This window comes from Alnus glutinosa, chromosome 11 (assembly GCF_958979055.1).
Source record: "Alnus glutinosa chromosome 11, dhAlnGlut1.1, whole genome shotgun sequence".
NCBI lineage: Eukaryota > Viridiplantae > Streptophyta > Magnoliopsida > Fagales > Betulaceae > Alnus > Alnus glutinosa.
Genome location: NC_084896.1, coordinates 25,537,339 through 25,551,875, shown reverse-complemented (window position 1 = coordinate 25,551,875; position 14,537 = coordinate 25,537,339). Strand labels below are relative to the sequence as shown.

At 34.2% G+C, this 14,537-nt stretch overlaps 1 protein-coding gene and 2 pseudogenes across 1 annotated transcript; 2 read left to right on the top strand and 1 right to left on the bottom strand.

The window, feature by feature from the left end:
• Positions 1–1,155: 1,155 nt before the first annotated feature.
• On the bottom strand, positions 1,156–4,040 carry LOC133881289 (rust resistance kinase Lr10-like). Its single transcript, XM_062320214.1, has 4 exons — positions 3,254–4,040; positions 3,147–3,164; positions 2,634–2,660; positions 1,156–2,354 (listed from the first exon to the last, which is right to left on the bottom strand). Exons 1-4 carry the CDS (start codon positions 4,038–4,040, stop codon positions 1,237–1,239), a joined length of 1,950 nt encoding a protein of 649 aa, XP_062176198.1. The 3' UTR covers positions 1,156–1,236.
• Positions 4,041–4,096: 56 nt separating this feature from the next.
• LOC133881288 (rust resistance kinase Lr10-like) lies at positions 4,097–6,196 on the top strand (annotated as a pseudogene).
• Positions 6,197–12,541: 6,345 nt separating this feature from the next.
• On the top strand, positions 12,542–14,175 carry LOC133881287 (phosphatidylinositol 3,4,5-trisphosphate 3-phosphatase and protein-tyrosine-phosphatase PTEN2A-like; annotated as a pseudogene).
• The last annotated feature ends 362 nt before the right edge of the window (positions 14,176–14,537 follow it).

Genomic DNA, 14,537 nt, shown 5'->3' with positions numbered 1-14,537 from the left:
GCTATTGGTAAATATCTACTATGTGGGGAGAAGATCCATTAATCTATAAATAGCTTGGCTTTGTTGATAGCTAGAATGATGGTTAGAGTCCCTTTATAAAAACAAAAAGTTACTACCAAAAGAAGCAGTTAAGTTATTTGCCAATAAAGTTGCCTGAGCCTTCCCATCATTTGCTTTTATTGGGAGAAGTTGTTGGTGATTGTCGAAACTAAAGTTCCTTCTAAACCAATTCTCATTTTTCTCCTCCCTTGTAACCTTTAGTTTTGTCCCTATTTAATTAGAAAAAGAAAAAAGAAAAAAAAAAATCACATTTTTCTCCCCACTTAAGTACTTAGAACCAACTCTAAGATACATAAGCAATAGTTATAAAACATTTAACCCTAATTAAAGAGCAAGGTGTTAAAATTATTTTCACAATAAAGATAAATCATCACGATTGATATTTTATCGTCTTATTAGATGAAATGCCCAATTTCATCACCGACTATGAATTAAGGTTTATAAGTCACAAAGAATTATGATTTAGATCTTCTGTGCATTAATCTCGTTAACATATCTAAACCACATATAATGTAACTTATGGACCATATTTATAAAATAAATATCTAATGCCCAATGTTCTTGAAATTCTTAGAAAATAAACAACTTTATCAATAATAAAAATGTTAAAACAAAAATTGAGTTTTGGGGCACTATTCCTACTAGATGTGTCATTATATCGAAGCCCTATGAGAGGGAAGTCACTCATATGATCGAAGGTATTCTTGAGGTTTCCGCACACCAATGTCCTTTCATTTACAATTTAGTTTTCGGACAACCTGATATTTGTTTCATTGTATTCTTCCAAAGTTTTGAAAAAACAGTTGCTTGAAATGTTCGTAGTCTTCCACATATTCAAAAACATAAATTTATGAATTGTGACCATGATTATCTCTTAGTGACAAGGATTAGTATATACAATCCAATATTCCAAACCACAAAGCAACGAATAACTAGTAGATGATGAAGAACAACATCATGACTTCTCAAACTGAAACTCTATTCAATGGTTAAGCATGAGAAAATGGAATCCGAACACAAAAAATATGATTTAATAATTATAAGAGTTGTTATCAATCAAAGGAACTCTTATTTACTAAACATAAATATCAAGCGTTTTTGTGCTATCAAATGCATATTAGAAAACTAATTATTTAGAAGACTAACACATCAATTAATTTGCATTTAAAATTTAGCTCATTGATTTGATTCATGCGATTGAATTGAAGAGCAACTTTGATTCAAATTCTCCGCAGCATCCATTATGGGTCTCCCTGGTGATGATAAGGTAGGCATGGGAGGCATTTGTAAGCATTCAACTTCTCCTTCAAGCATTTCTATGACATTGTTCATTGAAGGGCGATCACTAGGCTTCATCTGTATGCAATATAATGCAACTATGATCATTTTCTTAATCATTTTCTTTTCCTCCTCCGTGGCATCTTCTATTTTTATGTCCTTTCCATTGTGCAATTGGTCATAGGCCCAAGTAGGAAAGTAAATTTGGCTTGAATGCTCTACAAATGCATTAATGTTCTTTCTTCTACTCGCCATTTCTATCAATAACATTCCAAAACTGTAAACATCAGATTTGTAAGAGACGCCTCCAATATTTTTGTAGAATAATTCAGGAGCCATATATCCCAATGTCCCTCTTGCTGCAGTCAAAGAAACAATTTTGTTATTTACTGGATACAATTTTGCAAGGCCAAAGTCAGAAACCTTAGGAGTAAAATTCTCATCAAGAAGAATGTTGTGAGGTTTGATATCAAAATGCAAAATTTGCATGTCACATCCTCGATGTAAATATTCAATCCCACGCGCAACTCCTATAGCAATATCATATATTTTCTTGTAGTTTAGGACATTACTTTCTTCTGTCGAAAAAATGTACTTATTCAGAGACTCTTTAGGCATGAATTCATATATAATAGCCCTATTTGACCCTTGAACGCAAAATCCAATAAACTGCACTATATTAACATGGTGAATCCTCCCAATAGTTGCAACTTCATTTATAAATTCTTCTCCATTGGCTCTGGATTTTCCTAACATCTTTATAGCTACAAGTTGGCTACTCTGAAGTGTTCCCTTATATACAGTGCCATAGCCTCCTTCACCCAATTTGTCCTTGAAACTTTTGGTCATCTTCTTAATTTCTGAGTAAGAGTACCTTCTTGGCAAGAGGTTGTTGTGGGCTTGCAGAAATTCTTCAACAGCATCATACATAAATAAATGCCTTCTACGTCCTTTGCATATAAAAAACACAATCACACATGGAGTCCCTAATATAGTTATTGGGGCATGGTATTCTCCTGGGCATGAACATCCAAATTACATATTAGAAGAAGACAAATTTATTGTTGCATTGGTGTCAACACCTTTATTTTTAGTTGGAAAAGTTAGTAACAACTTCCAATTAATATCCTTCGTTAATCCTTACAAATAAGTATGGTATTTGTTGTCTTTTTCCAATAAATTTCATAAATATTTTCATCATATGCACGTTCAAACAATTTTCATGTTTCACGTTCTAAGGAATAATCTGTTAAAAAAAAATTGAAGAAGATCAAGGGAGAGAAACAAGTTCTTACCAATGATCGTTAGTCCCCGAAAAAAATCTGCAACAGAAAGGAAAATATGAATTAATTAGCAGATAATTGATCAAAAACTTAAATTCATTAATCAGCTAGCTTAATTGATTTTGTGGATTCTCACTGTTGTTTAGCTACTGAGGTTGGTATATAAACAAGATTTCGATTACGTTACGGAAAAAAGGAAACTTATATTCAATAGAGGAAGCTTGTCTCTCTTAAGAAATTTGATATTTTTCCTTCTCGATCATATTCCTAGCTCATTGTTTTTGAGATCTAAACAAAGCATAAAAGTTTGAGATCAACATTCCGAAACATTTGGTTATATGGTAAATCACGTACAAATTATTTCAAAAATTAAAATTGATAAGAAATAATAAATTTAATCATTTAATTAATATTCTAACAAGTTATTTACCAACTTTGTGTCATCATCCCAACACTCATTCAATTCTTTTCCATTATACAAATCTATATTATCATTCAAACAAATTTTTGAGAGAGAAAACTCACCATTGAGGAGCAACATTCCTGCTTTGACAAAGAAAACAATAACATCAGCTTTTGCAAACTTGGAAACATAAATAAATCACTATAACGATAAGCTACTATAGATATACCCCACTGTCGATCACATTGAACATGATTCGCCTCATCCAAGTAGCAAGAGTCTGTTGATCCGCAGCTTCTTAATTCACACATAACTTGGAGCCATGAAAGCTCAAAACCATATACCAGTGCGTTGTGGACGTCTGAACAGGAAACATGTTGGTCATCATTTCCTGGCCACGATGTCAGAGACATTCCTTCTATTTGGCACGAGTCCTCCACATCCAATGGATTCGTTCTGCCGACTTTGACATATCTATACGTCTTGGAAGAGTTGGAAGAATACTCTGAGTCTGATCCATTACTACTAAAGCAAGTAGAAGTCTCCAAATACAACGGCGAATTCACCCGGTTTTCACACATCACGAAAACCACAGTACTCCTTGATATTAGTTCCCTATAATATCTCCCATGTCGTTGTCGTCGTTGTCGATACCGGACATATGAATCCCCAAAACTGAAATTATTGCCGTTTAGAAAATAGCGAGGGATGGATACCTGATCAATACCAGAGTCTACCACTCGGATTGTGTAGTCATCGTAATTGATTTGCCGCACATAGTATTTTCCAGCATATAAGTACAACACAGTATTGTTGTTCTCACATGACAGGGTATAATTTTCGTTGCCGCAGTTTTCTGGATCGTCTTGTAATCGAAACGGATTGCTTATGTTTTGGATATCGCCGCAGGAAGAAGGAGAACAGAGATGACCATCCTCAGCACTGCGAGTTTGATGGACAAGTACAACAACAATCAGGGCATAGAGTCCAGCAGAGAAGGCCATTCTTCCTGTCATTGTGCGTGTGAGAAAGAGAGAGGGGCAAAGTGATCAATTTAAAGTTAAAAACGAAGATGCCAGGTAGCTTTCTTGAGTGTTTGACAAGTTACTGTGCCGACCCCACTAAGCTTCTAGTCCATATTTGGACCATGATGATATTTGCTTAGATACGATACTTGAGGCTGAGAAACCATCCAGTTAAATAATGATTAAATAATTAAATTTATTTATTTTTATTTGGTTAAATTTTTAAGAGAAATGGTGATTTAACATGATGTTAGAACCTCCCACACGTAGAATATTTATTTCTAATGAGGTAAATGAGAAGAACAAAATTCGAATTCAAGACTTTTGCTCTAATACCATATTAAATCACCACTTATTTTAAAATCTTAAACCAATAAAAAGAGATAAATTTAATTATTTAGTCATACATATCAACCACGGAGATGGGTATCTGCTTAGAAATGACAATCTCATATTTCTTCTTGTTTCTGGTTTTTGTCGTAGGCCTTGGAGGAGGCCAAAATGGGTGTGATGAATTTCCGTGTGGAAGCCTTGGCCCAGCCATTCGATTTCCCTTCCGACTAAACAGCCATTCACACCACTGTGGATATCCTGGGTTTAATCTATCCTGCACAGATAGACTTTGCCTTATTCAATTGTTCCTCAACAGAAAAACAATCCGACTATGCGATCTCTTGTCTTAGCGGCCCAGGCCACGAAGTTCGTGCCTTCCCTTCGTATAATGATGACATCAGCGATTTGCCCATTGCATCTTGTAAAAAGATGTATAATCTTCGATCAATTTCACATGGTGTAGTGTTCGGTTATGATAATATTAATCTGCAATTGAAGTGGTCCGGACCAAATTGCAGACACTGTGAAGAGAAAGGCAAGGGATGTAGATTGAAGAATAATAGCAATGAATCAGAAACGGTGTGCTTCACCAAACATGCAAAAGGTATAATCAATTTCTCCTCAAGTTTCTCTCTTGCTTCAAGCCAATATTGGTTTGGTTATTTACAATGAGAATCTAATTTTGTTAAATCTTTAACAGATGTATTAGCCAAGTTAAAGATTACTGGTGAGTCTCGTCTACTAGCCACTTTGAAGCTAGTTTTTATTATTCGATTGGGAGAAACAAGTTCTTGTTGATCACTTGCGTACGAATGTTTAAAATGCAGGTATCATCTTTGGTTCATTTCTGTTAGTACTAGCGGTCTTTGCTCTCTACCGTGTCTACACCTATGACAAAGCAGAAAAAGAAAATCAAGTTAAGATCAAATTGTTTTTGGAGGATTACAAAAATTTCAAAGGAAAGATGTTGCGGTGAAGATGATCTTAAACAGTGCTACCAAAGAAAATAGGGAAGAATTCATAAATGAAGTAGGGACAATAGGCAGGATTCACCATTTTAATGTAGTTCGCTTGGTTGGTTTCTGTGCTAATGGATTTCAACGAGCTATAGTTTACGAGTTCTTACCTTATTCACTAGAAAATTCATATCTTCAGCGGACATCAATACTCTTTTCCTTGGTTGGAACAAACTGCAAGACATTGCTATTGGCATAGCAAAAGGAATTGATTATCTTCACCAAGGGTGCGACCAATAAATCCTCCATTTTGATATCAAGCCTCATAACGTTTTGCTAGATGAAAATTTCAATGTAAAAATTTCTGATTTTGGTCTTGCCAAGTTGTGCTCTAAGGATCAAAGTGTAGTGTCTATGACTGCAGCTAGGGGTACCATGGGTTACATCGCACCCGAAGTCTTCTCTAGGAACTTTGGAAATGTTTCTTACAAATCAGATGTCTATAGTTTTGGAATTTTATTGCTTGAAGTAGTTGGAGGGAGAAAAAATGTTGAGTATAAAGTGGAGAACACTAGTCAAGTCTACTTTCCAGAATGGATTTATAATTTCTTGGAACAAAAAGAAGACCTACGAATCCTTATTGAGGATGATGAAGATGTTAAAATTGCAAAAAAACTTGCAATTATTGGACTTTGGTGCATCCAATGGCACCCAGTGAGTCGGCCTTCAATGAAAGTTGTCACTCAAATATTGGAAGGAGGAAATGAATTAACTACGCCTCCTAATCCGTTCGCCTCGACAAATCCCACAAGAATGAATCTAGACCAAAAGTTTGATGTCATCCCTGAACAAGAGTAATGATCATTCAGGTTTCAATCATGTTGTACTCAAGGATTAGAACTATTAATCTTGCCCTTTTCCTTTTTTTTTTTTTTTCAGTTGGATTTCTTGGGCTGTGAATTGTGATATTTACCACTACGTACGCACGTTTGATGGTCACGATTTCTTGCAAAAGAAGAATGTTCTATAAATTCAGTACACATTATGTAGTTCTAGCTAGCAAAAAATATTACAATTATGGATTTCATGATCATTTTAACTTATAATTTTTTTTTTTTAAAATTTAATGTACTTGTAATTTAAAAAATTTTGTTTTTAAGTCAAGTAATGATAGAAACCATATTTTTTATTTCACAATTATCTTACAATCATGATGTGTTGGTCTTAATTAACCTTTAGAATATATATATTTTTTTAGAACAAAACTGATGGTTAATTAAAAATATCAAGTTAACATTGTATAATATTTGTAGGATAGAAATATAATTTTTAGCATTACTCTTTTAAAAATGTTCTATAAAGTATATACATTATGATAAATTCCAATGATTTAAGCGTATTTGATAGAAAAAAAAATAGTGCACACGTCAGTCAAAGTTGGACAATATATATTGTTACCTTGGAAATGTATTTGATATAGTGGGTAAATTCTACGCTGTGGGGGAATTTTGCAATAGTTTTACCATATTTTAGTTTTGGATAAATCCGAACATATTTTGAGTTTATTCTTCCAATTGTGTGATAAAATGACATTCTACCTGTGCTAATCGATCTGTTGCAACGAAAGACTAAATACTGCGTGTACTGATATTTTTCTCAAGTTAAAAATACTAATAAATAATTAAAAATATAAAATATTTTTGTTTACTTTTATATCACATTAAAACTCTTTTCAAACCTAAAATAAAAAAAAAAAATTAAAAAAAAATAACTCCCGAAAACACAAATATTAACAATGATGTACTTGTAAGATCGAACTTCCTCCCTTTTCTTTTGTGTCGTTTGAGCAAGATTAATATTACCATGTACTTGTAAGAATATGATGGAAATATATTCAATTTTCATAGGTGATATGTCACATTTTTAATATGCAGTATTTTTCATGCCGTTCGTTTTAAGAAACGGCTTAAATTTACTTAATTTGATAATCTATAATTTTTTGAAAATTGTAGGTCGGGGATCCTTAATTATCCGAAATGAGTACTCTTCCTTGAATCCTCCCAAAATTAATGTGACTTTTAAAATCAGCATTAAATACATGATAAATTATTATTAAATTTTGATTTAATTATGATATTTTTAAAACCACGTCAATTTTAAAATGACACAATAGAGAGTACATAGCACTTGTCAAAACATATAGAACTTGTCCACCATATTTTCCAGCTACCACCACCTGCTTCTTTCATCAACCTTCTCTGTCATGTGGGTCTTGCTCAAGAGTCAAGAATGCATGTTTGGAAGTTTATCTCAATCCAAAGAATCCACGCTTCAAAGCTTCTACATGAAAATTACCGGCCGGTGAATGTAGACCATGAGAAATTTTGGATTTGGAAGTTTTTCTTGACTGATAGACTACAATAAATCCAAGAAAGGTAGGTGTCGTAGAACCATGAAAAATAAACGAAATTTATCTCAATACAAGACTTCTCGCTTCAAGTCCTCCGCATGCAAATTGCTTGTTAAATTCCACATGCATGGCCCCATGATCATGTCAATTATTTGCATGTGATTATCAATAAACAATGGGGTAGTTGGCCCCATTGTAGCACTGGAGCGAAATATAGGAAATATTTGGACAGAAGTGAAATTACTACACTTGAAAATTCAGGGAGTTATTCTAAAATTAGTTGTTAGTTCAAGGGATATATATATATATATATTTTCCTAAATTTAATCATTAATAAATATTTTACCAGAGGCGTGTCCTACAAATCTTTTGTTTATAATTTTAGAATGTTATTGATGGAAATTAACGGGAACAAGAAAGAACTTAAATGCGTCTTCAGAGTATTCAAGCCAAATTTACTTTTCTACTTGGGTCTATGACCATTTGCACAATGGAAAGGACATAGAAATGGAAGATGCCATGGAGGAGAAAAGAAAATAGTGAAGAAGATGGTCATAGTGCATGGCATTATGGTGCATACAGAAAAAGGCTAGTGATGGTCCTTCAACGAACAATGTTGTAGAAATGTTTGAAGGAGGTGTTGTATCCTTACGAATGACTCTCAGAATTGACCATTTCATCGATAACATCACACATTTCTAAATTTTTTAAAAACAAAATTAGCATAACTTTGAACTTTGCATACATGTCCATTAGCATCTAAAGCCAATCCCATCATTGTAATTGGAGAATGAAATGGCCACCCAAGCGACAACAGTTCTAACTCTAGGCTGTATAAAATTCCACTTAATGTAAACCCCCTCAAAACCATACGCCAAGACCAAAATTTATGACCTCTTATACGTAACATAATTGTGTACGTGAACCTAGTTATCATTAAAGTCCAACTAACCACATTCTTTTCAGGGATTTTCTCAAACCCCTTATACGCTAAATTTACATCTCGATCCATTACCCCTCACTGCCTCACAAGCATATCAATCAATGCACACCCAACGTATACATAACACCAAAACCTAGGGTGACTTCAAACCTCAAACCATTGTTGTATCATTGTATTCTTCCAAAGCTTTCAAAAAATAGTTGCTCGAATTGTTCGTTGTCTTCCACATTCAAAAATATAAATTTATGAATTGTGACCATGATTATCCCCAAGTGTCAAGGATTAGTGTAATCCAATATACCAAAGTCAAAAAGTAAACGATAACTAGTGGATAAAAAAGAATAGCACCATATATAACTTCTCAAACTGAAACTCTATTCAATGGTTAAGCATGAGGAAATAGAATCGGAACACAAACAAATAATATAATAAGAAGAGTTATCATGAATCAAATGAACTCTAATTTACTATACATAAATATCAAACATCTTTGTGCTATAAAATACACGAGAAAACTAATTACTTGCTTGACTGACATATCAATTAATTTGCATTTAAAATTGAGCTAATTGATTTGACTCATTTGATTGAATTGACGAGTAACTTTGATTCGAATATTCTCTAGCATTCATTATGTGTCTCTCTAGTGATGATAGGGTAGGCTTAGGAGGCATTCGTAGGCATTCAACATCTCATTTGAGCATTTCTACGACATTGTTCATGGAAGCGCGATCACTACGCTTCATCTGTATGCACCATAATGCAACTATGATCATCTTCTTAAATATCCTTTTCCTCCTCCGTGGCATCTTCCATTTTTATGTCTTTTCCATCGTGCAATTGGTCATAGACCCAAGTAGGAAAGTATATTTGGCTTGAATAATCTACAAATGCACTTATGTTCTTTATCCTACTCGCTATTTCCATCAATAACATTCCAAAACTACAAACATTAGATTTGTAGGAGACACCTCCAATGTTTTTATAGAATAGTTCATGAGCCATATATCCTAATGTTCTTATTGTTGCAATCAAAGAAACAATGTTGTTATCTATTGGATACAGTTTCACAAGGCCAAAGTCAAACACTTTGGGAGTAAAATTCTCATCAAGAAGAATGTTGTGAGGCTTGATATCAAAATGCAAAATTTGCATGTCACATCCTTGATATAAATATTCAATCTCACGAGCAACTCCTATAGCAATATCATATATTTTCTTGTTGCTTAGGACGACACTTTCTTCTGGTGAAAAAATGTACTTTTTTTAGAGACCCTTAAGGCATTAATTCATATATAATTAAGAGCCCGGTTTAATTTGACCTTTGAACGCAAAAATCAATAAGCTGCACTACATTAACATGGTGCATTCTTCTAATGGTTTCAACTTCATTTATAAAATCTTGTCCATTAACTTTAGATTTACTTAACACCTTATACCTACAAGATGGCCACTTCGAAGCGTTCCTTTTATATACAATGTCATAGTCCACTTCACTCAATTTGTCCTTGAAACTTTTGGTCATCTTCTTAATTTCTAAGAGTACCTTATGGGCATGAGGTTGTTGTGCATTTGTAGAAATTCTTCCACGTACATCATCATACATGGATAAATGCCTTCTATGCCATTTATGTATTAAAAACGCAATCACCCATGCATAGAGTCGGCCGGAGTCCCTAGCTAATACAGTTATTACCATGCTGTCCTCCTGGGCATGCAGGAGCATCCAACTAATTAACTAGAAGAAAACAAACTTATTGTTGCAATATTGGTTTAAGCCTATTTTTTTTTAAGTTTAAAAAATACTTACAACTTCCCAATTAATCACCTTCCTAAATCCTTGTATTAAGCACGGTATTCGTAAAAAGGAAGAATTTGCACGTACGCTTCTCCCTAGTCCCTACAAAGAAAAAGAAAGATGCATGGAATTTTCGTGAAACCTTCAGATGGCAGTTAGCTCTTGACTGACTTTCTGCTTCCAATTAATTTTTCCACTGAATAGACCAACCCGCGGAATATTGGAAGCGCACGTGATGCTTGCTTAGTCAATTATGGCCCCCGGCGAATGAAAAGGCACCACATGCATAATGAAGGAAAGAGACGCATGTTTAATATCTACCAATTTCAGTCAATTACGCGTATGACCCATTCAAATGCATCTAAGTTTCAAGCATGCAGGAAAATTCATTTTCATGAACCTTTCATGTGTTACAAAAAACTTTAGAAGCACGTTTCGGCATAAAATATATACATAACTAAAAAAATCATCCTAAAACTTATAAGTTTAATGAAAATATACACATATTGACAAACAATGATTATATATTTTTATATAATATGAGGAGATACGAGAAAGATAGAGAGACAATCAAGATCGATGAGCTATAGATCGAGCAAAAGAATGTGTGAGAATAGAAGTTATTTGGGGATGAGATTGAGATTCAGTACATTAATTGTCTGTCTTATTATTTGCAATTTGGGCATGTAAGTGTGAGAGGGCCCTTGTGCAGCCCACTTGCTCTGACAAGTGAGCCCCATCAGGGGCCTTCTCACAATTGCCTGCCCGGGGATGGGAGAGAGACAAAAAATGATTTACGCAGATGAGAAGCGTAAACCATTTTATTCCTTGTGAATGTTATTTTATTTTATTTTTTTCAACTAAAAATATTTTCAAGTTGACCAATATTTTACTTCACACTAAACACTCAAAAATAAGAAAAACTTTTATGCCAAAACAAATATGACTTTAGTGACCGAAATTTTCATCGTAAAAAACCGCCAGTGAAATTAATTTAATTTAGAAGCTACACAACTTTGTGAAAACGTTATTAGGTTTCATTATATTTAAAATAAAAACACCCAAAACAAAGAAGTATTTTATTAAAATAAAATAAAACCAACGAACCAATTTATAGCGCTAATATGCCCCCTAATAGTACGCTCATCATATGGGTATTGCTCAAGAATCATCTTTGCAGCAAGTTTCCCAAGATCTTTATTAGTCCATTACCATGAACGGGCCTGATCGGCCCAATAAACCAACCAATCATGCATATTAATGTTCCATTCTCAGAACAATCCCATATTCCTTGAATCCTGCTTGTACAATGAGTTGAAGACTTTCCAGCCCTCAGAAATCGTTCAGGCCCACATGGGCCACATGGCTACATGTGCATTGGTTCGACACAAACACTGATTTGAGCAAGGGCTAATTTTATCACTTATCTCTTAAACTCGATCTAATCTTGTTGAACCAACTGAAAGCAATTTTTTTTTTCTTTTAGTTATTTTTTTTTTTTTTTTTTTATTGTAGTATCTGAGTTCATTTGTCATACTTCCGTTTTGTTTTTGTTTTGTTTTTTTGGGCATTTCAGCAAATACTATTTTCTCATTCTTTCCTTGGGTTTTTCTCCTTAATATTCATCAGTGATATATTCAAATAGTGCATCAGAATTGTTCATACTAACCTTTGTGATTGCCTTAGCTTGTGTTGTGTATATTCATCAGTGCTTTTGCATAAACATACATATATACATGTATCTATTCAAATAGTCCGTAATGCATCATAATTATTCTTGCTAATCCTTGTGATTGCCGATTGCCGCATGTTGGATTATTCTTTTTTCCTACTTTGGAACAATTGTTCAGCATCGAACAGTAAAAGATTATTATTATTTTTTTGTTTAATGTTGGTGTTGAATTTATTGTTATTGTAGTATCTAAGTTCATTGGGGATATACAAGAATTTCACGAGCTAGATTCAAGGCTTTTTTCCTCAACCTTACAGCACCTGGACCAATTGAGCAAGGGCTAATTGGCATTTCCTGCCGCTGATAGCTCATTTATGCAGATGGGGTGCCACATTGGATTCCAAACTTTTGCCAATGAGAACTCTAGTTATTGGTGTTCTCTTTGTTTGGGGTTATATGTGATGGAGATTGCGATTCTAGTTGCATTTTTGCTCTCTCTGAAGCTCTGCATAGCTTCAAAACTCGTATATAATCGAAATATCATTATGCTGATGCAATGATTTTGCTTTAATGCTTTTCTTGTGCTTACTGTGTGGTCTTCTCCGCAAAAAAGCATCCAAGAACCAGGGATCTTTCGGTAGGTCTGTTTGATTGTCTAGAAGCAACTAGTTAGAGATCTTAGGAATATATCCTGATGATATTCCATTTGTATTTTGGGGCTTTGGAGTTCTTTTGACCAATTTGGGATTTCATAAACCTCTATTATTTCTGCAGCCAGAAGATTTTTGGTTTAGTGCACCCAAGAAGGGGGTAATGGTCTTTTCTTTGCCAGGGGAGCCAGGTCTGATGGAGCTGGCTGGGGACTTCAAAGTCCATTTTCATGACCGTCAAGGAGATTTCTACTTGTCAGTAATTCAGCTTCGTCCCCAATAAATCACTCTCTTTGTTATGCTTTTCAGACATGAAATTGAAATTTATTACTTTTTCTGTGATTTTCAGCTGGTTAAACACAACGATGACGGAAAATAGAAAAGTTTTGAACACCAATGATCTTGACGGATTTGACAAGGTGAAGATCAAACAATTAATATGTGATGATCTGCCCTTACAACGCTTAGATCCTCGCACTTGAAATATTTTTCTTTGTAACTATTAATTCTTAAGACAGAGTTTGCTTCTGTTCTGTGTCACTCTTTTCTTTGTTTTCTTGGAAATTGGTGATTATTGTACAATATTATTTATTTTTTCTGGTTTATGCTTTTTGTAGAGGAAACTGCCTTCCCCGGGATTTCAGGTTGAGGTTGTGTCGGTAGATTCTAATGGCATTGATACTACAACACCCAACACTGAAACTGCTGCCAAGAAAACAGATGAAAGCTCGGGTACTCCTCCTGCAACAGTTGATGAGGGTGCATCCAGACCAACCCAAAACAAAGACCTAAAAGGTCATGAAAAAAGATGACGTTTTTTCGGATAGTGAGGTGGAGGAAACCGGTTCTTCAAAGAGCAGGCAAGCAGAAGTAGCTTCTGCAGCAGGAGGAACTGTCATCAATACCACCTCCAGTTCTGAGACTAGGCTATATTCAAATCAAATTGCAAGTTTATCTCGTGAGATTGAAGTATTGAACATATATCTCTGGGAAACACTAGCTCAACACCGATGCATGTTGATACTGAGCCTAAAAGTGATGCTGGTGGTGGAGCTATACCAGCCCTTGAGGTGCCCAACATAGAAAGTGAATTCAAGGCAATGGCAGCTGATGCTTCTGTTTTTACCTTTGGAGATGATGATGAGGACTTCGAAAGTGAATAAAATGGCTTAAATTCAGATAATCTGTACATAAAATGGCTTGCTAGTTGTAAATGCATCAATTACTTATAAGATGGTCATGTTCAATCCATTTGTTTACTTGGTAATGTAACGCGCGTCTGGTTCTGGTGTATTGGATTGTTAAATAAAATATTGGCTGGATGTGAGAATAGTTTTAATATTATGGGACTAAAATTAGTGATTTTGTTTTGTAAGTTCCAATGAAGGATGAAAAACTATAAGATGTTAATATCTACAGCAAATCTGATGTTAATATCGTGTGTATTTTCCCCTGTTGTGCATCTAAGTTTCTGGGTAAGGCTATAAATAAACTGTCAAATAGCTCGAGCTAAGAGTTTAGTTTGTTTATTAAATACATCAAGCGTAATAGAAATTGAGCTCATGTATTGAGTCAAACTTGTATAAATTCGGTTGACTCGTATAAGATTATATAAATTTGTATAAAGTTCATTTTTATTATTTTTTTAACTTTGTAAGGATAACGTTTTAAACATTTACAATGTTAAAAACTTAAAAATGAATTACTTTTGTTAATGTATATATAT

Coding starts and splice junctions, on each gene's coding strand:
- LOC133881289 (XM_062320214.1), bottom strand. CDS start 4,040: ATGACAGGAAGAATGGCCTTCTCTGCTGGACTCTATGCCCTGATTGTT. Junction 2,355..2,633: donor TCGGGGACTAACGATCATTG/GTAAGAACTTGT, acceptor GTTCATGCCCAG/GAGAATACCATGCCCCAATA.